The sequence below is a fragment of the Aulonocara stuartgranti genome, assembly GCF_965226115.1.
Source record: "Aulonocara stuartgranti genome assembly, chromosome: 7".
NCBI classification, from domain to species: Eukaryota; Metazoa; Chordata; class Actinopteri; order Cichliformes; family Cichlidae; genus Aulonocara; species Aulonocara stuartgranti.
Window position 1 is genome coordinate 6,704,663 of NC_138945.1, and position 20,695 is coordinate 6,725,357.

Sequence of the window (20,695 nt, forward strand, 5' to 3'; positions counted from 1 at the left end):
TTACTGGATTTGTTTCAGAGATGAGGGATGAAAGGTTAGAGTATTACATAGCAGGGAGAGCAAACTATACACGTCAGCATGCAAATCTGGACGCGCAACTTGTTCCAACTGAGTTTTGCTGGAAAGTACACGTACAGATAAACACTCGGCTTACATTCATTTAAACTGTATTTAAAGTCAGCTCAGCAGGTAGTCTAAACACAGTTTCACATTTCCTTCGGCTTTCCTCCGGGTTTGCCGGCTTTGTTCTGTTTGGAAAAGATCATGCAGCTGTTTCCTATTGGGAATGTACTGCCACTTCTTATTTTTCCATGACTGCAAGGATCTTTCACTTGACTTTTTTCTAAAATTTTAATAAACAATTACTGACTTTTAATGATGTGTAGTTGGCAGGAAGAGGCAGACATTGTGTTTGTGTCATATATGTGTCTATTTTTGTAGGATCTGAATGCACATACTTTTAGTCTCCACGATGCATAGGGAGAATCTGATTCTTTGGAGAAGAAACGAGAGGTCTTGGTCCCCTTGTTGAGCAGCTGCTCGGGAGGCAGGCCTTGAGTCTGAGAGATGTACCGGATCTGAGCGGTGAAAGAAAGCAGACAGGACGCAGTGAGGAAGAGGCAGAGGAAGGAAGAGGAAGAAAATAACAGGAAAGTCACAATCAGTCACAACAACTTACATAATCACTGCATAAAACCACACCAACATGAGCATCACGAATGTAATGAATTTTACCCAGTTTCTATATTAGTTTAAATCAGCTGATGCAGTCTGCTTGTGTAAATATGTATATGACTATTCTTTAAAAAGAACATAAGGTAGACTGAAACACTTTCTCCAACATGTATCCCATAGTGCATGTTGGAGAAACCATTTTATTAATAACAATCTTCACCCACAAAATGTAATCAAAGGCTCAAATGTTAAGTGACAGATTCATATGTTCTCAGTCCATGTGTAAGAAAGGATGGCCACCTTTTACCCTTTCCCCCTCTAACTAACAAGTCCAAACTTTTTGTAGTTGACTGCAAGAAATCACAAAGTTTAACACAGCTGAATCATGTAATTTCACAATGTTTTTATTGGGATGTGTAGGCCTCTATCTGATGTTTATTTAATGAGCATGAAAATCCATTTCTATTTATCAGCCCATGCTTAATTTTACTAATTTGTGAGACATTTTAAAATGCCAATGAAGGTGGGATTACCTTCGCAGTGTGATAACACAAAAGTAAACCATCGTGCCCAGATGTAGGATGTCTTTTACCAAGATTGGTTGAGCTGACCCCCCAAGGCTTGATTAAACATCTTAAATACTACGATACTCCAGAAATTCCATGAAAAACACAAATCCTACAGTAACAATTTTACAGTGTGTATGTGTGTACATGTCATGTCTACGGCCTAGAACAAATACACCGACTTGCCAGAGAGCACTGGACTGAGAACCTGCTGATGGTGCACTGAACGCCAACCACACTGTCTATGTGTGCACAAGTGTGTGTTATGTGTGCACGTGTGAGTGTGCGCACTTGTCTACCATCAGGCTTATGTTTATAAATACATTTTGCTGTGTAGAGTGGAACTGCAGTGAGCCTTGGCATAGGACAGCATGCTTTTCGGGACTCGATGTGCACGCGTGAGTGTGTGTCCTGGCATGGCCTTGTGATACAGAGCTGTCAAAGCTCAGCGGATGACTATCAGCTACTCTCTGACTGATGACAGTTCAAAGCATTAGCTTCTTATAGAGGAACAAGGACCTCCAAAAACACTGAGAAACACACAATAAAGCAGGGACGATTTTAAAGAATCGATTGCTTGGTTTGGCAACCAAGCAATCGATTCTTTAAAAAAAACAAAACAAAAAAACAACTACGTTTGATTATTTGATGTTTGAAATTCATGTCAAAACACACAACGGTGTCCCACTTTTTTCCCTTCAAATTTCTAAACCCATGACGGCCTTCATTCTGGACCTCGATGAGTTGACTATGGTCAAATGCAGGATAATCCTGCACTAGTCTGTGAATGTGTTATGGGCCTGTTCCCATGCTCCCTCTCCCTTGCCGGGGGACTCCGTTTAGGGTCCCTGTTGTATAGTTTAGATCGCCCAACCCTGTGGGAAGATAATCACACACTGCCAGGAACAATTTCCTGATTCACTTAGTCCAGATTAGTATTAGGTGGACTTCATCAAGGATTTGTTGGACCACAGTCATAAAGCAGGAGAGAGATTGGGAAGCAACAACAAATGAAGGTTTAACTGTGTAATAAAAATACTATCGTTAGGCTCCTGGGAAAACACAGCCAAGAATGAATTATACACACTAAATTTATTTTCTGCAAAAATGAGGTTTAATTTTATTTTCTCCACCTTATTCCGCCTTCATTTATGAAAGGTCTCCCTCTTCAGGCTTTCTGTCCTTGAGAGTGTGCATGTGTGTGCGCGCGTTTGTGTGCGGGAGGGGAAAGTCACCTGGTCGTACTCCAGCGCTCCAGGGTAGAGAGGCCAACCCAAGAAGAGCTCAGCTATCACACATCCCAGCGACCACATGTCTATGGCCTCACAAAATGGCAGGCCCAAAATAATCTCTGGAGCCCTGCAGAGAGAAAAGAGAAAGAAAAGGTTACGCCTGGGAGTTGTTCACCAAGTATAATCACAAACAGGTCATACTGACACAACCCAGAGAACAACAAAATAAGTATGGATTGACAAGAGTGGAAAGGCTGGGACCGCTGCAGCTTTTGTTGGATGGAGCTCAAAAGAGGTTGAACAGGAATGTTTATGAGAACAAAAAGGTAAAACAGCTCAGCAGACACCAAGCATACACCCAGGGCATTAAAGACAGCCCAGGGACTAGTGGATGAGAAACTTGCACTTCTGGACTTGTCTGTTTAGTTGCATAATTAACCGTTACATTTAGAACACAATGAACTTTTCTGAAACTAAGACCGTTGTGGCAATGTGGGAAGACAGAACCATGAAAACCATTCAAGAAAAACAGATTATTGTAAGAACTTGGCGCATAATTGTTATTTGTTTGGAACAATTTTCTGGTATTTCAGCAAAAAGATCTCTTATGGCTGGTACCCATTTTTAGCATCATTGATGACCAGAGATGGGCAGTAACTAAAACTAAAACCGTGATTTTTTGCGAGAATGTCTCATGACAGTGACGTTAGCAAGTGCGACGTTTGTGACAACAGCTGTGTGCAGATCAACAATGGATCATATATCAAGTGCGGGAGGGAGTATGAGCATGCAGCGTTTAAAGCGTGGAAGTACTGAGCTTACTTTGAGTTTGATTCCATAAAAAGTGACAAAAACATTAGCGTCCATTAGCATTGTGCGTGGGAAGAAAACTTCTTTTTACAGCGAACCCCCCCACTTCCAAGCAAGCACCGATTTTCCCTGGCATGTTTAACTAAGACATGGTTAAAAACTTTGTTTCAACAATGAATCTTTCTGTATTATACATAAGGAACATTATGAATACCACCATGCTGCCTAGCATATGACTGTCAAAAAGGAACCAATTACCATGTTGTCAGCAGGATATTCTAAGAACTTAAACCAAATACTACATCCATATGACATGCATTCATTCCGGCAACAAAAGAACTAAATCTCTTTCAAAGAATGGACTTTGCCACTTGCGCAATTTACTGGGTCTCGTAATCTTGCAGTAGTTTCTTGAGCTGGTGGATGAAAACAATGCTCTATCAGGCCTGGACACAGCAGCTGAGAAACACTGCTGCAAACAGCAACCACTGCTGTGACGACCACAGGGAAAATGACTGTTGCCAAGCAACAACTGGACGCAGGACGATAATGTAACCGCATTACTGGGTGATAAATGGGGCCATCAGTCATCGCACTGTGTGTACATGTCTGTGAGAGTGTCTGCTTGTGTGTAGACACACAAACGCATATGTCAAGTTCATTTTTACAGAGCCCAGGCTTTCTGCCCTCCTTGGCTTGCAGGAAATTACACTTTGCCATTTCCCATTGCTCATTCAGGAGGAAGAAGTTCAGTTACGCAACACCAAAAAGAGCCTTGGGGTAGATGGCCTCAAACATTTACAGAACAGTCCTGTAGCAGGGAATAAGACGGTGATTGTGGGTTTCCTTGTTCTAAACATGCTTGAAGTGGTTGATTTTATCTGACAAACCAAAAACCAACCATTTTTCAAACAAACAGAAAGGCTAATAAAATACTTTTAAAATCTTTACTAAAATAATGAATTAAAAAATGATTCATACTTATTGAAACAACAAATAAAAATAGATACATAATGTCCCTTGTTGAGAAACTGCAGTCATAAAATAAGACAATGCTGCTGGAGATTACAACCAGTGTATTATTCTGATGTAGGAAGAGGAAACAGTGGTTCTTGTTTTAACTGTCATCACACCCATGTGCTTCTGCTGTTTCCTTAAAGTCAAGAACAGATCACACGGCAGCAACTCAATGCATTTGGACACGTACACACAGTCAAGTTTAAACTGAGCACCAGAAAGGGGAAGAAAGCGGAGTTTAGTGACACTGAACGTAGCAGTGTCCCACAGCTGGTCTACTGGGATTTCCCCCAACACAGCCTTCTCTAAGCTTTACAGAGAATGGTCTGAGAAGGACCCAGAAAAATGCTTTGTTATTAATCAGAGAAAAACTTCCAGACGGTTTCATGCTGATAGGAGGACAACAGTAACTTAAATAATCACTTGTGAAAATGTTGAATCAGATGGGCTACAATTTGTATGAACTCACCAAAAACATTGCTTTGTCTCCTGAAATCGTAATTTTTGCTGCAACATCTGCACAAGCAACATGAGAGTGTGGTGCCATCCTGCTTTGTATCAACAGGTCAGTCCAGTGGTGGTGTAATGCTGTGAAGGTTATTTTCTTAGCACACTTTGGGCCCTTTAGTACCAACTGAGCATGTGCAAATGTGTAAATGTCTACTTGGGTATTGTTGGAAACTATGTCAACAACATAACCATCTTCTGATGGCTACTTCCAGCAGGATAATATGCCACGTCACACAGTTCAAATTGGTTTCTTGAACATAACAATGAGTTCACTGTACTCTAATGCCATCCACAGTCACCAGATCTCAATCCAATAGAGCACCTTTGGGATGTGGCGGAACAGGAGGTTCTCATTATAAATGTGCAACAGACAAATCGTCACCAACAACAGCTTGTTCAAACCATGCCACAAAAAACAAAACAAAAACAAAAAAAACAAAATCAAGGCAGTCCTGAAGGTAAAAGGGCATCTGTAAAGGTACCAGTAAGTAACTGAAAAGTCTTCGGTGACTGTGTCTATTCTTAGCTGCTATTAAATCTAGAGTCAGTAGTAATGATTTACAGTAATTATAAACTACCCAAGTGTTGATGCTCAAATGGTATGGTAAATGGGAAAGACTCCACTCCACCTGAAAGTGATTCCTCGAGGCTGACATTTTGAAACGGAAGAGTCAATCTCTCTAGTTTAGACAGTACAGCCCATGTTGGTAAGCTTCAACTGCACTTAAATTTTAGTCAGTATTAAGACCACTCATTTTGTCACTTTATCTAAGGAAGATACAAGATGCTATTCTCCACCAACTACACAAGCAAAAACTCAGTTCAGCTGTGCATTACAGGCCTATAGCAAAAATAAACAGTCCACATGCATATGGTCAAGGGAGAGATGGAGACACAAAAATAAACCTGAAGAGAGGAGTGTGTATGTGCACATGCATGTGTTGTTGTTGCCCCCCAGAGCAATAGCGGCAGCCTTCCAGATCTATAAAAGCTCATCACACAACACACAGCTGACACTCCCGCACACACACGCACACACCCACAGGTGTTTGGCAGGCAAACCAGGTTCCAGAACTAACTAGTCTCACTAGAAAGCAGCAGCTACGACACGAATAAACAGTGCATACAGTATGGCAACACACTGCTGCGGTGTTCAGAGAACAGAAATAACTATGGACACACACACACACACACACACTCTCTCTGGACACGTGTTTAATTGATGTTGATGTGATGGGACTTGGTACAGGACACGTGAACCCTGTGCTTGAACAAACTGCAAGCAGAGCTGATTCATCATGATTACATATCAAACAACGGCAGCATTTCATGTTGCAGGAAACACGTCAACCAGAGCAGCAACATTTGAAGCATGTCTTTGCTTTCTGTTGCATTTTCAAAATGTTTGTAACAATTCCTTAAGACTAACTGATCTTTGCTTCTAATTTGTAAAAAAATAAAATAAAAAACCCAAACAAACAAACTTGTAAGTAATATGAAGGCGACTCAATGAGTTCTCAGGCCACACCTTTACAAACATGGATGCATGCCTGTCATTCATTTGTGACAACAACTAACACATGCTAACAGATTTTTGCTACTTCCTCCTTCCATCAAGCATCTACGAGGCCATATTTGTGATACATGCACACGCACACTTAAGGCCATACTACTCACACAGTTGCTTTATCCTACCTAGTGACAATATGTACACAATTTCTGCACAAATGTGTGGATTGGTGGGGAGGAAATTACCCGACGCTGGTCAGATCTTGGACTAAAAAAAGTTGGCTCAAACAAAACTGACAATGAGGTGATCTGTGGCCAATCCAGTACACTGTGTACTACACCAAATGTCAGCAGCACAGAGGTTGCTAGAGGGAAAGCTAATGCAGTGTAAAATAAGCAAATGAGCAAAGTGACAGCAGCTTTGAGGCATTTCACTTTAGCTACACCAAGTTTTTAATTTGTATTTTGTAGGAGTTTTTTAAACTGCAAAACTGCAGCCAAATAAGTTGACATGACTGACTGGTACTCGACATAAGCAGATATCATCAGCCATGGTAAAGGTGTGGTGACTTTATGGCAGACTACATTACAGGATTAGTAAGGAGGAACAACTAACAAATAAAATGACAATTATATTATTTAGTCATCCAGATCAGCCTCAGATATATTGAATATCGTCTCAATGGCAGCTACCTGACATTTATTCACCTGTTCACATGATTACATTTCACTGCTTTGTAGAATGTAACCACTATCATTGTTTTACTTCATTAGCATTTAAACACCACAATAATTTTCACTTAGATTTTGTTTATTATCTACACAAACTGCATTTGTATGCGGCTGATTATTATAACATTCACACTAACACAGTAGCCAGTGTTTATAATAATATCAATAGCCATAACAACAAAACTGATCTTATTAGCTTATTAGAAATATAGTGTAACAGTTTAATTGTGTTTAAGTGTAGCTCTGGACACACCAGTTTCAGATTTTTGTACAAACAGCTGCTTCACCACACAGTAGCATAAATAATCCATCTGGAGTCCCCAGAAAAATCAATAAGCTTGCCACACAGCTACGCAGATTAGGTGTGTGTACTATCATATCATATAATACAATACAGGTGTACAATTTTACGTGATAAAAAACTGACATATCACGAAATCAGTGTTATAGAGATGCCGTGTGTTTACATTCCCTAGTATCCACAGAATGTGATAAGCCCAGGCATGTCAAAACGATGATTTAATACTGAAAAAGGCAGCTACTTAGACAACCTCTAACAAAGCACAGTACGTTGCAAAATATGCAAGAAAGCCGTTACTGCTAAAGGAAGACACAACAAATTAGTTTCAACGAAGACTAGAGATGCTGGCACCTGGTGATGCGAAACCCAAAAGTAAAGAAATCACTTAAAGCATTGCTGGAGTTGGCAGTCCATATAACAGGAAGTGGAAACGGTGGACGGAAATGACTGGTTATGTGGTGGCAAAGGCAGGGCTTTAAGCAGCTAGTTAAAAATCCCAACTCAAGATTCCCAGGTACAAAATGTTTTTTAGGTTCAGTTTTATTATGTGACAATATTGAGCAGGCTGCATAAGAGCTACAAAGTTAAGTTAGTTACTTAACAGTAACTAAGTCAGTTAAGTACGTTTGTTTTTATTTCTATAGCATCAGAAGTAGGGCTGCACGATTAATCGTTAGAAAATCGCGATCTCGATTCATACGTATGTGCGATCTCATTTCCAAATGACAACGATTTTAAAAAAAACACAAAAAAAACAACAACAACCAAAAAAAATAAATAAATAAAAAAAATTTAAAAAAAGACGACGACGATTGTACCGCATTTTGATCCGGGACGTAATCTGCATGAAAACAAGCGCTCACTCTTCCTGCTCAACAAATGACAAGGGCGGAGCCTTATACCACGTGATACAGAAGCTGTGCGATGCTAAAATTAGCAGGGAAAAAACAACGGAGAGCACGTCAGGGATGACGAGAAAGTGACAGGAGAAAATCCGTCCCGGTCAACCACCCAAACATCAATAACGGGAACCTTATACAGCGCTTCCCTATACACGTCGAACTCCCGCAGGCACAAAGAAATTACGGAGGCTATCACTTATCACCTGACCAAAGATATGGCTCCCATCAACACTGTGCAAAACGAGGGATTTAGGAAAATGATCAACACCCTAGACAAACGCTACACAGTGCCGTCCCGCAACTATTTTTTTTTTTATTGTTGCACTACCTGCTCTATACACGCAGTGTCGAGCAATGGTGGAGACGGAATTTCAAGCAGTACAACATTTTGCGGCAACAACAAAACGTGAGATATTTGTTGTTTTTATGTTTATTTATTGTTTTTATGTTCAGTCTCAACTGTTACGAAGTTGATGTGCAGTTAATAAGTGCAATAAATATTTATACTGGAAAAGAAAATCGTGAGAGAATCGTGATCTCAATTCTAAGCAAAAAAATCGTGATTCTCATTTTATGCAAAATCGTGCAGCCCTAATCAGAAGTATCATCACAAAATTCCTTCAAATATCTTAATACAACTTTGAGTCTATGCTACACAATCCTAACGCAGATGTGTGTACACATAAGCACATACACACAAAAACAAGCGCACACAGGTGAAAAAGGGGTCAGTATATAAAAAGAGAAGTGCAGGTAAATTAGGAACCAGCAAACAAGAGACAGGGAATGTATTTAATGTTTTATCATATACATACACTTAATGTGAGTATCATATATTATTCACTCAAAGTACAAGAAACGTATCATGGAATCAGGTATGGACTTCACTGGCAGGTTTCCCTGCAGACTAAATGTCAGTTAGGAAACATGATACCAAACATGGTTACAACTGATTTCCACAGTTTTACTTCCACAGAGAACGGCAAATAAAAAAAACCCAACAACAACAACAAAAAAGTCATCTTCTAGCCCTACTTTGTAAAACTGTGCCAACGTGGGTGAGGCAGCAACTTAACTCAACATATGGGTACTGCATTTTGAAAAGAAGCTCAAGATCTGCCTAGGACTCTGTCAAATTAGACCTCGACAAAGACACATCTGAATATCTACATGTACAAGATGTACGACACTAGGCGCCAAAGTAAAACATCACTTCAGTGGCAAAGACATCACACCTAGCTTAAGGAAGGCTACACACCCTGCCCCGATCTGCAACTGTGTTAAGATGATAGCAGTCTTTACTTCTACCTGAGCTGCTTAGCTGAATTATTCACATAGCCCAATGCTCCATTTTCACTGTGGGAGGTGGTTTTACGTCAACAACCCCCACAGCACAGAACAGTCACCTCACCAGGCCCTGCTGTGTCATGCTACTATGGCAACATCACATAAGCACATGATGAGCACAAAGGTTTCAGCTACAACTTTCTAGTTACAGAGCAAGGCTTAGGGGAAATCAATAAAGTTCAAGTTCATACCATCACCCTCTCAACTCAAGCACGGTGCTCACTACCAGATAAACCCAAACTATGTTGACATATTGCGCCTTTGACGCCGACAGTGAAAGATGAAATAAAATGTACACACTCACAAATTATGTAAAATGGATGTGATAATCTTTATAAGAATATAATTTCCGATCCTATAAAGTCTATCCAACTTGAATGCATATTCCTTTACAGGCTTTTGAACATGCAAACAGGAGGATCAAAAAACCCAACCTTTAATTACTGGACATGCTACCACTTGAACCACAGATTACCCAGTGAGTCATAAGTTTTTGTTTAATTACCAACGCAATTAGCAGCAGCATCCAAAAGGAAGTTCACCGTAAATTTACACAAACATTGCTAATAACGGCCCAATATAATATCTCAAATCACAATAATCTTATTACATAAGCTAGTCACAAAAGGCCCTAACTTTACATTTAAGAAAATGTACTTATACAAGCAGTTATGGCTATGCTATTTGTCTGCCCTCACTTTGACATTAGGTGATATGTGAATGCCTTGAAACTAAGTTCTTTTCAGTGAGTGTCTAATGTGATTTATGGTCAGTGCTCTCAAGACTAGAACTAGACAAAACACCAATCTGTTCATTTTTTTGTGGATAAATATAGACTCTTTGTCATGCCAGTAAACACCAGGAACAAAACATTCATACTGGGCCTCATTAAAATGACCTCAGTTTTACAGCCATTTTCAGGGTTTCTTTGTGTTTTAAAAATCTGAATTCTCATCAAAGCCACACTGTTGGCAATGCCATTATCCATGGTGCTGGAAAATCCAGGGAAAACCCAAAAACATTAAGCAAAAAAGCAGAAAAAAGAAAAATCCATCCAACCACTGTGGTGAGGCTGTATCTATTAAGAGCTTCGCTATGGTAACAATACAGCACAGGCATTATGTAACATGAGCATGGGAGATGATACACTATATCCTTCAAACCACTCTCCACATAACCTCACTTACAAACAACGTAACACTCGCACAGAGTGAGCTGACTCATTGAACTGGGTCTTGTATAACAGCAATAAGAAGCAACAGCTACTTTCATCTGCTCCACACGTATAGGAAACAAAATGCACTGCAAAATATTATTATGACATCTCAGTTTGAATACAGACAATTCCCCCAACCAAGCTTACATACATGCTTACCAGTGCACACTGCACGTGCAGTACCAGCTATCATCATGGCTAAGCCAACTCCTCCTCACACAAACCCACAATGGAAAGCAGGTGGGATATACAGCAAGAGAAGAAAGCCATGAAGTACTGGTTTATTTAAAAATAAGACTGTGTCTGGAGTCAGCATATTCTTTCAGCCATACACCACCAGCTAAGATAAAGGTCAAGTTAAAAGGTACAAAATCTCAACATACAAACGTTGAATACTCAGCAAAGCCCCTCTGTGACATTCATGTGGCATTATTGTCAGGCATGTTAGGGCACATTTTATATCCAGGCTCAACAGCTGTTCTATAGACAGGGGCACCACATAGGAACACACCCAGACACACACAGGAATGTCTGAATGTTTTTTCCTGGATCTAAATGTGGGTTTTCACATACCACATTCTTCACTGGCCTGAGTGACCTCTCTGAAATCCACCAGCAGCCCATTTTAACTGCACTATGATCTCACTTTTGCTGCTTCGAGATGAAACACACACACACACACACACACACACACACACACACACACACACACACACACACACACACACACACACACACACACACACACACACACACACACACACACACACACACACACACACACACACACACACACACACACACACACACACACACACACACACACACGCTCTCCACAGTTAAACAGGTCAAATGAGGAGCAAATCCTTTATGTTATGTAACAGCTGTAGCTCCACACTAAACCTCAGCTCTGGTAGAGGAGGGGGCTGGGGAGTGGCTAGATTTATCTAAAATAGAGAAGTTGCACAAAGCTATTGGTGGAATGTTTGTGCTCTAAGGCTCAGTTTTACATTTACACAAGTTTCTTCACCTCAGGAAACCCAGACTTATGTATCCCCATTTCAACACCACTACCAGAAACACTTTTGAAATAACTGATAATGTGCTACGTTCCTTACAGGGCAATAAAATCAGAACTGCAGAGAGTGTACTGTTGGGTGTGTGTGCTCCATTAGCTGCTGGCATACCCCTTATCCCAGCAGCCTCTGAAGAATTGCACAATGAAGAGTTTGCAACAGTTCACCCGACCCAAATGACCTGCTTGCTGAAACTTGCTAGTCGGAGCTGTGATGAATAAAATTGCCAGCGTTCTGTCCCGTGATTAGCAAAAAGCAAATACTTTTGCTTTGGAAACAAGCTTGGATATCATTATACGTATCACAAACAAGCCTACGAGTCCACAATGAGACGGCTATATACCAAAGAGAGACAAGGTTGTTTTTTTTAGTCGACCTTGTGGTCTACTTTGTTTTTAAGTACAGAAAGTCCTAAATTTATTGTGTCATAATGCGAGCATGTAAGCTTACAGCTTAACAATGTAATTAAGTTCTACATTTCAGTTCAACAATGCGTCCTGAGGTTGGGAAAGCTGTTTCATAAGCACGTTCTTGCTTTCACAGAGGCCAGAAAGACAAGCCAAATATTTCATGACGCTGTTCCTCATATAAACATTTCAGTTCCTCTGCACATTATGCAAGATCAGCCAAGTTAAGGGCGTGATGCACTGAGAACTACTCAGATGTACATCCAGGCATGTACATAAAAAATGCATACAAATACAGAAGGGGGAAAAAACAGCTCCCAAGACATGTCAATGAACTCCCAATGAGAGTGTGCAGGTTGTTACAGACCACGTCATTTTACATAACAGAGAAGGCCTAAACACACAATGCTCAGGCAAGACCTCACTAAGCCCTGTGAGAAACGGGGAGAAACACACAAACAACCATTACCCATGGGAATAAGTCAAATCACTGTGCTAGCATGTTATGAAGACAAATACCATGACATTTCACCTCGTGACATATCTGATCTTCCTAAAAATATTCTACCATGTGAAGCTTATTCTGAACACTTTGTACTACTGGAAACCAGCTGGGTTCAGTCTGATGCATGCACTGATTGGTTTTTTTAAACATATTTAGGGGCCTTTTTGACAAATGTGAGTCCTATTCAAAATTTTTAAAAGCCCATAATTACAGTAAAACTAAAACTTTAATTGTCACATTACAGGAAATAAAAATGTTTACCATAAACATTTATCTCAAAATTAAACATCATGCTTCTCTTATGATATGGTAGCTGATAACGCTGCATTAAAACTACAGGGAGTAGTGAAGGCTGCATTCTGATCTACAATAACAAAGCAAGTTTACACAGCAAATTATTTTAGAACAGCTTCAAAATGTCTTTCAAAGTATGAACAGGAATGCCTATCATACCACGCCACACCCACTGGTGAATGACTGCCATGAGTCTTGAAGAATGATTCAGAATTGAGTGAAAGCACTCACCTGTAGTATCTGGACTGCAGATAAGTGGAGCAGACAGCCTTGGAGACATGGCTGGCTGAGCCAAAATCAATGACTTTGACTCTGTAGGGCTGTCTGGAGGGGTCAACCAGCATGATGTTCTCTGGCTTCAGGTCAGCGTGAATCAAACCCAAAGACTTGAGCTTCTTTAGGGCTGTTGCCACCTGCAGGAATTAACACAAATACAAAATATGATTCAAAATGGTGCTCTGCATTTTTTTTAGCCCATTAAAAACTAGGTGTGCCAGCTCTAAAAGCATCATCATACAATATGTCCTGTATCTTATGTGTTTCTATGGCAGAAAAGAAAAGTTTGTTTTACCTGCTGCAGAATAGGCCTGATGATTTTGAGTGGCAGTGGGCTGAACTTGTTCTGTTTAAGAAAGTCATACAGATTTTGCTCCAACATCTCAAACACCAGGCAGGTGTGGCTGCGGTGCTGGAAGCACTCCAAAGCACGCACCACATTGTGCTCCTCTGCATTCTCACTGCTCAACCGTGCCAATATCTCAACCTGGAACAAAAGGAAATAACATAGGCTCAGACTATCAGCTGTTAAAAGATTATGGGAGAGAGAGGAAAAAAAGGCAAATTGAACCGTTTCTGTTGTTCGGTTTTGGTGTGATGCTGCAACAAAACTGTGGGCATGCACAGAGTAACACAGCAGCAGATTTCAGCTAACACACTAACAACAGACAGTAATTCACAGTTCCTCACCTCAATCTGTCCCTGACGTGCATAAGACGGATGGTTCTTCAGTATTTTAACAGCCACCACTTCACTCGTTCCCCTCTTCCAACACTTTACCACCTGGCCAAAGGTGCCACGACCCAGAAACTCCAAAACCTCGTAGCTGTTCTTCTGGGAACACAGAACCTCATGCTGAACTAACTGGTAGTCACCATCTCCTGACCCAGCTCTAGTCACTGTAGCTCCAGCCACTGCCTCGTTACTGCCATTTGGCCTGATTTCAGATCCATCCACCCTGATTCCAATGTCTGTCACACCTTCCACCCTGTTGTGTTGAGCAGGCATCCCTCCACCTCCTAATCTGACAGTGTCTGCAAAGTTCCCAGTGTTGGTTTGCAACATGGCCACCGGAGGAGGAAGTGAAGGCAGAGCAGATACCTCCTCCACTATCTGCATGGTTCCGACACAGTTGTTTCCCTGCAGTTGTTCTCCACTTTCACCTGTCTTCTTTTCACATTTCTGGATGGCAGCTGTGTCTAAAAGTTTGGTGTATCCTCCTGGCCTCGGTACTCTTCTGTTTCTACCACCGTCCTCTTGCGTTCTGATACAGGCCCTACTCAGCAGCCCACAGTCCAGGCCTCCTCCTGCTGGAGTACCACCACTGTCCCTATAAGGCCTCACTTCCTGTGGGCCTCTGCCTCTGCTCTGGTAAAGAGACTGCTGATCCTGGGTCCGAGTTGGACCTTCTCCTAGGTTCTCTTCACTCTGTATTCCTGCAGTCTGCAATGCCCACAGCCCCCCTTCTCCGAGCTGTATTCCTGCGTGCAGTCTCCCTGAATCAGCCCCGACTGAGGATGGGACAACGTTGTTGGGATATGCAATACCGTAGTTGACTCCGATCACATAGGTTTTGGGTGGTGGTCGGTGCTGAAAGGCTCTGCTGGTGTTATTACTGCGGTGGGCTTCACCTATATGTCTGCTGGTACCACTACTGCTGGTTCCTAAGGCACTTGTTTGAGCTGAGTGCATCTGTGATGGGTAGACCAAGACTTGTGAGGCCATACCTAAAGAACAGAAACACAAGCCACATTAATCATTTAAAGCATGGCAAAACAAACTCACACCAAAATGCTACATTCAAAAAAAAGTAAAGCGTAGAACCAAAGTTTTTTCTTCTCCTTCACCATTCTCTCGAGCCAAGATTTTAAACAAAAAGAAAAAAAAAATACCAAAGGACACCAGAGCAAATACACATTAACTCATCATTTCACCATTACAGGAAAGGGGAACTGGCCTCCTGTAATGAGAGATGGGGGAAGCCCGCTGCATCTCTGGCCTGTCTCTGCATGCTATACTCAAGGTCAGTTTCACACAAGCAGAACCACACTGCAAGCAGTACTGGAGGGGAAAATAATCCACCATAAAGGCACGATGAGTTATCAACCAGTGACATTTTACAAATATGGCAATGATACTGAAGTAACAGTGCTTATTTAGATTAGCATCAAAACCAAAATCAGAAGTAACACCATCTGTAAGAGAGGACGCTGAACTGTAGTAGCTACTGCTTTACTTTATGGCCTTTGCAATGCTGTAGTCCAAATGATCTAACAACGATTCTTTGATTAAGGCACACCTCACTCCCAAATCCTAGAAGCATATTAGATCAAAACATGCATTAAAGAAACTTACACAATCTTCATGTCAAGCACTCACTTTTCTATTCAGTGCTTTCTACTTTAGGTAGTTGTCTATTACTGATGTTCATGTATTAATGGAAACATTTGTTCAGCATACAATGTGATCTATGCTGTAAAAATGTAAGAGTTCACATTTCTAAAGTCAGAACACTGTGGTAGCACACCAGGCGTATACTAGCTAAAGTGTGATAACATGGTTAGAAACCAATGTGACACAATGTGGGGGTCATGATAACTGTGTATTGATAGTATTAAAGTATTAAATATTCATGTCATGCCTATAGCACAAATAGGCTTTCTCAAACTGTTTTTATGCTTTTGTAGAGTTACAGTTAGACTCATCACCTCCATCCACTCGAATTTCAATTTTAATTTCCCAAAACAAACGACAACAAACACATTCAGTTATAGAGCCAACTAAAAGAATACAGACTTTTTTTCTTAAAGATTTTGTACAGAAAATTTAATACTGTGATAGCCCTGGAGCACAATCTACAATGTTTATTAATGTTAGATGCTTTGTTGAATTGGATTACATGTTTTAAATCACAAATGACACTGACGTTATAGACCAAGGTTTAGGCCAGTTTTCTCAGCTGACAGTTCAAATCAAATTCAAATTAGATGTAGGCCTATTCAAACAACATGGATGTGTATTCAATGTTCACAAAAAGACAGAAAGGCAGTATAATTTTATGGAAATCTAAAGCATAAATTTTACTGATGGTTTTTATTGGGTAACTGAATTTATAAGAGATGGGGTATGGGCAGGAGGCTTTTTTGGGGGAAAAAAAAAAAAAACTTTCAGCAAAGTGTAATTCAAGTTGTCTTGATAGGATTAGGACTGTTCCATGACCACTGGGCTCTGACCAGCCAGTATCAGGTTTCTTTTAGACTAGATCAGGTGAGCAAGGACTAACTGGTGGAGAAGTGGAATAAGAAGAGGGTCTCACCACACTGAGTGGGGTTGAAATCAACCAGGTAAGACTACTGTGGCTTGATCCGTTTTTATATCTGAAAACAAACAGCAATCTTTTAATTAATCCTTTATTTTCTCTTCCAAACTGAAAAAGTACCTAATGCCCCCAAAGCTGAACAAGGACTTTTGTTAACCCTTAAACTCTTTTAAGTGAGCAATGTCCATCTGTCCCACAAAACAGTTAAATCATTGACTAGAGTGGACACATTAGGCCGAATTATTAATTATTCAGACCTTAATGAAGCACTGCTGGCATTACTCACATCTCCCTGGAAGTTAGGAATATACAAACAAAGGAAAGTGATTATGCAGCCAAAGAACAAACATGCTTGATTTAGTTTTACACCAAATAGGATATGATTAGAGAACAGTGTTAGCCATTGTGTAACATACATATTTTAACATCCCATTGTCTAATGCTACACACTACTATAAAATATTTGCCTTCATTTATTCTTTTCCTGCAACTTTCCTTTCATTGCAGCAAGTCTGTACACCGCGATAACAGGCATAGGCAAAGGCTGCAGCCATACTTCCTGAATGCCCGTGTTTGGCTGGGTTACATTGGGACTCAGGTGATTCCAGTTTGACGCTCATGAAGCCGGCTGCATTAAGCACAAAATTTCATTCCAAGTGCCAATGCAGGTTGAGACAAGCAGAGGGGTGGTGCCTCAAAGTCAACATTAAAATAAAACACACCTCTTATTACCAGTAGGGCTGATGTGTTTCACTAGACAAACTGCTGATGGACAGTAACACTTGCAACCACACTTTTCTCTCTCAATATAGATCTGTATTCAGACTCTGGTTAACAACAATATTACTCAGAGCAGAAATGAGCTGGCAAATAGCTGTGGAGTGTGGCTGTAATTAAAATTCTTGCTGACATCATTGTAGTCTAAAACCAAACCCATATTTTTCCACTGCCTCCCTCACCGCTACCTTTCTTCATTCAACAACTACAGCAGCAAATTTAGCAAACACTAAAAATAATCTGATGGTGCTACAGGGAAAAAAAAAAAAAAAAAAAAAAAAAAAAAAGGCGACACCACCATATGGCTGATGCCAACATCTCCACCTTCCTACGCTTGCCAATATGTCATTCCAGTCTCTGGGGGCCACCGACACAGCCAGTGCTGCTCTGCCTTCTCACTGCCAGGCTTAGGTAGCCTGATATCCCCACAGGATGACAAGACCCAAGCCTGAAATAGAGAGCCACGACACACACAAGTGTTTGCGTGTTTGTATGTGCTCACGGGTCCAGCTAGCGTCCACCCCACAGTTTGTTACTGATCAATCTAGAGAGGCATGTTAGCACACGGGGAGGGTGATGTGTGCCTGGCTGTGTGTGTGTGTGTGTACGTGTTTGGGGGATGGGCAACACCAGCCGAGACACCTGTTGGAACTTATAAACTGACAGGCAGCAAAGTAATTTACTCAAACTCACTCAAAAATACAAGTGCGAACTTTTACAGATGTTATATCTTTACTAAGGGACAAAAATGTGTCAAATAAAGTCGTTTTTTCAGTACATAACTTTTTCAAGTTAGCATAAGTTAACAAAATGCATAGCTAAAGTTACTTAAAAATGAACACACATGAAAGGGCACACTAAAACCACACACCTGAATAGCTACCGTGTGCCCTAGCTCTAATTAAGCACGTTTTTATCGCCAACAGTTTCCAGCTACAGGGGACAAATCGAAGTTAGCAGCTGTTAGCAAACAAGCTAGCCATGAGCGAAGTACTGTCAACGTTAAAGGGACATATGAAACAAACACCAGCGCAGCACACAAAGTCCATTTGACGCCCAGCCTTGCCAGATAAGGTGACATACCTTCAACAAAACCAGTAAATCGTATCGCCCAGGGTGTGAAAGAGCTGGCTAGCAACGAGGACCCGCACCACAGTCGATTCCTGCAACGGTGCTGCTCCTGCTGCTGCTGCCATCTTGTTCAACGACGAGGACACACCGAGCGACTTTTCGCACATTTGAAGCACTAAATAACGCAATTAACTATCTATTACGAGAGCCCGACGTGACCCATGCTTTCCACAGCCGTCTCGGGTTGCGCCGAACGTCACTCTTGTGCCTGCTTAGGACAAGGAATCCGTGTTTCTAAACTTTTGCATGTTAATACGCCTCGTCCCCCACGGAGATAGCTGCTGGCGGGCGGCTAGCTGTTGCTGCTGGTTCGGTAGCTTGTTGCTTCTCCGCATGTGTGGAATGTTGGGGAGGGCAGAGGGAGGGGACAGTAAAATAATAACAGTGCTGTCTCCATGAAACACTGACTGAGCTGCAACGTTTGATTTCTGTTTAGATGTGCCAGAATTAAAACTTGTTTTTAACAATCTGTTCATTTCATCATCTTTTGAACTTTATTACAGTACTATGAATTTGTATCCACTCCAAAAAAAGATGCTTTGTTTTTACACGCATGGCTTCATCAGCCCCCATGTTCACCACAAGTCAGTTGATAATGTTTATACTTCTTTTAGCTCATTCTAGCTCACTGTGCTGGCATGATCCCCATGTTTAAATAAAACACTCTCTAGCTGAGCTGTGACAAAGAAAATGGCACAAAGGACAGTCGGTGGCATGTAATAATACACCAACACAGGAGTACTGGTTGCTTCTGGTTCTCTGGTCCTAAATTAAAGTTGCCTTTTGTGTTAGCGGTGATCAGCTGAAGCTTCTGTGTGCTGCTATTTTTGAGTCTTTTTAGGGAATCAAACAGAATCACTCATCGGTAATAACTGGATTGCACACCAAAGTGATAAACACAACACTCAAAGATGTTTAATTGTTGTTTAATTCTTAAATAAAATGTAAATTCAAATGTTTTGTTTTCTTCTCCATCACATCCACAGTTAGTATGCATACTCCTGAAGACCTTCTATGACTCTGTGGTGGCTTCTGCTATCTTTTATGGTGTGGTCTGCTGGGGCGGCAGCATCTCTGCTGGGGACAGGAAGAGACTGAACAGGGTGATCCGAAGGGCCAGCTCTGTTCTAGGATGCCCTCTGGACCCAGTGGAGGTGGTGAGTGACAGGAGAACGGCGGCTAAGCTGTCATCCCTGTTGGACAACGTCTCCCACCCCATGCAGCAGACTGTGACAGCACTGAGCAGCTCCTTCAGTGGGAGACTGCGGCACCCACGGTGTGGGACGGAGAGATTTCGCAGGTCTTTCCTCCCCACTGCTGTCAGACTCCACAACAAAGACTTTAACTGAACAAACACACACATCCACACATGTGCAATAACACTAAGTGCAATAATCTTTTCTGGCATCGTTGTATTTTTACTCAGTTGTATATAGCATTCGTATTCTATTTTTATCTTATTGTATATTTTTATTCTATTTTATTCTACTGTATATAGTATATTATTTTATTCTATTCTGTACAGCTGTGTACTGTATTTATTCTTATTGTATTCTAATTTTTGCGTCATAACTTTTGCACTGTCCACTTCCTGCTGTGACAAAACAAATTTCCCACGTGTGGGACTAATAAAGGTTATCTTATCTTATCTTATCTTATCTTATCTTATCATACAGCTGGGGGAATCAGATCACATGTATATTGATGCAGAATAATTGAAAGCAATAATTGCAAGTGTCATTTTGCACATTACTTCATAATACTTTGCTGAATGTAGCCATCATATTAGGTACACCTGTTCAACTGCAAATATATAAGCCAAATAGCATTGCATTGTAGCAACCTGCTTTTCAAGCTGAGCATCTGAATGGCAAAGAAAGGTGATTTATTAAGTGACATGGATGTGGGTGCCAGAGGGGCTGGTCTCAGTATTTCAAAAACTGCTTATCTACTGAGATTTTCCCACACAGCCATCTCTAGGGTTTTTGGAGAACGGTCCAAAAAAGGGAAAATATCCACTAAGCAGGAGTTCTGTGAGCAAAAATACCTTGTTGATGTCAGAGGTCAGAGGAGAATGGCCAGAGTGCTTCAAG

General features: G+C 41.0%; 1 protein-coding gene across 1 annotated transcript in view; it reads right to left on the reverse strand.

Annotated features, from left to right (window-relative positions):
• The window catches only part of hipk3a (homeodomain interacting protein kinase 3a), a 31,596-nt gene extending 12,653 nt beyond the window's left edge, over positions 1–18,943 (reverse strand). The window contains exons 1-6 of the mRNA XM_082539069.1: positions 18,555–18,943; positions 14,066–15,102; positions 13,671–13,862; positions 13,331–13,512; positions 2,477–2,600; positions 459–578 (exon numbers count right to left, since the gene is read on the reverse strand). Of these exons, the coding sequence (XP_082395195.1) occupies positions 459–578; positions 2,477–2,600; positions 13,331–13,512; positions 13,671–13,862; positions 14,066–15,100 (1,653 nt within the window). The 5' untranslated portion in view covers positions 15,101–15,102; positions 18,555–18,943. The remainder of the gene's footprint in view (positions 1–458; positions 579–2,476; positions 2,601–13,330; positions 13,513–13,670; positions 13,863–14,065; positions 15,103–18,554) is intronic.
• Positions 18,944–20,695: the final 1,752 nt, after the last annotated feature.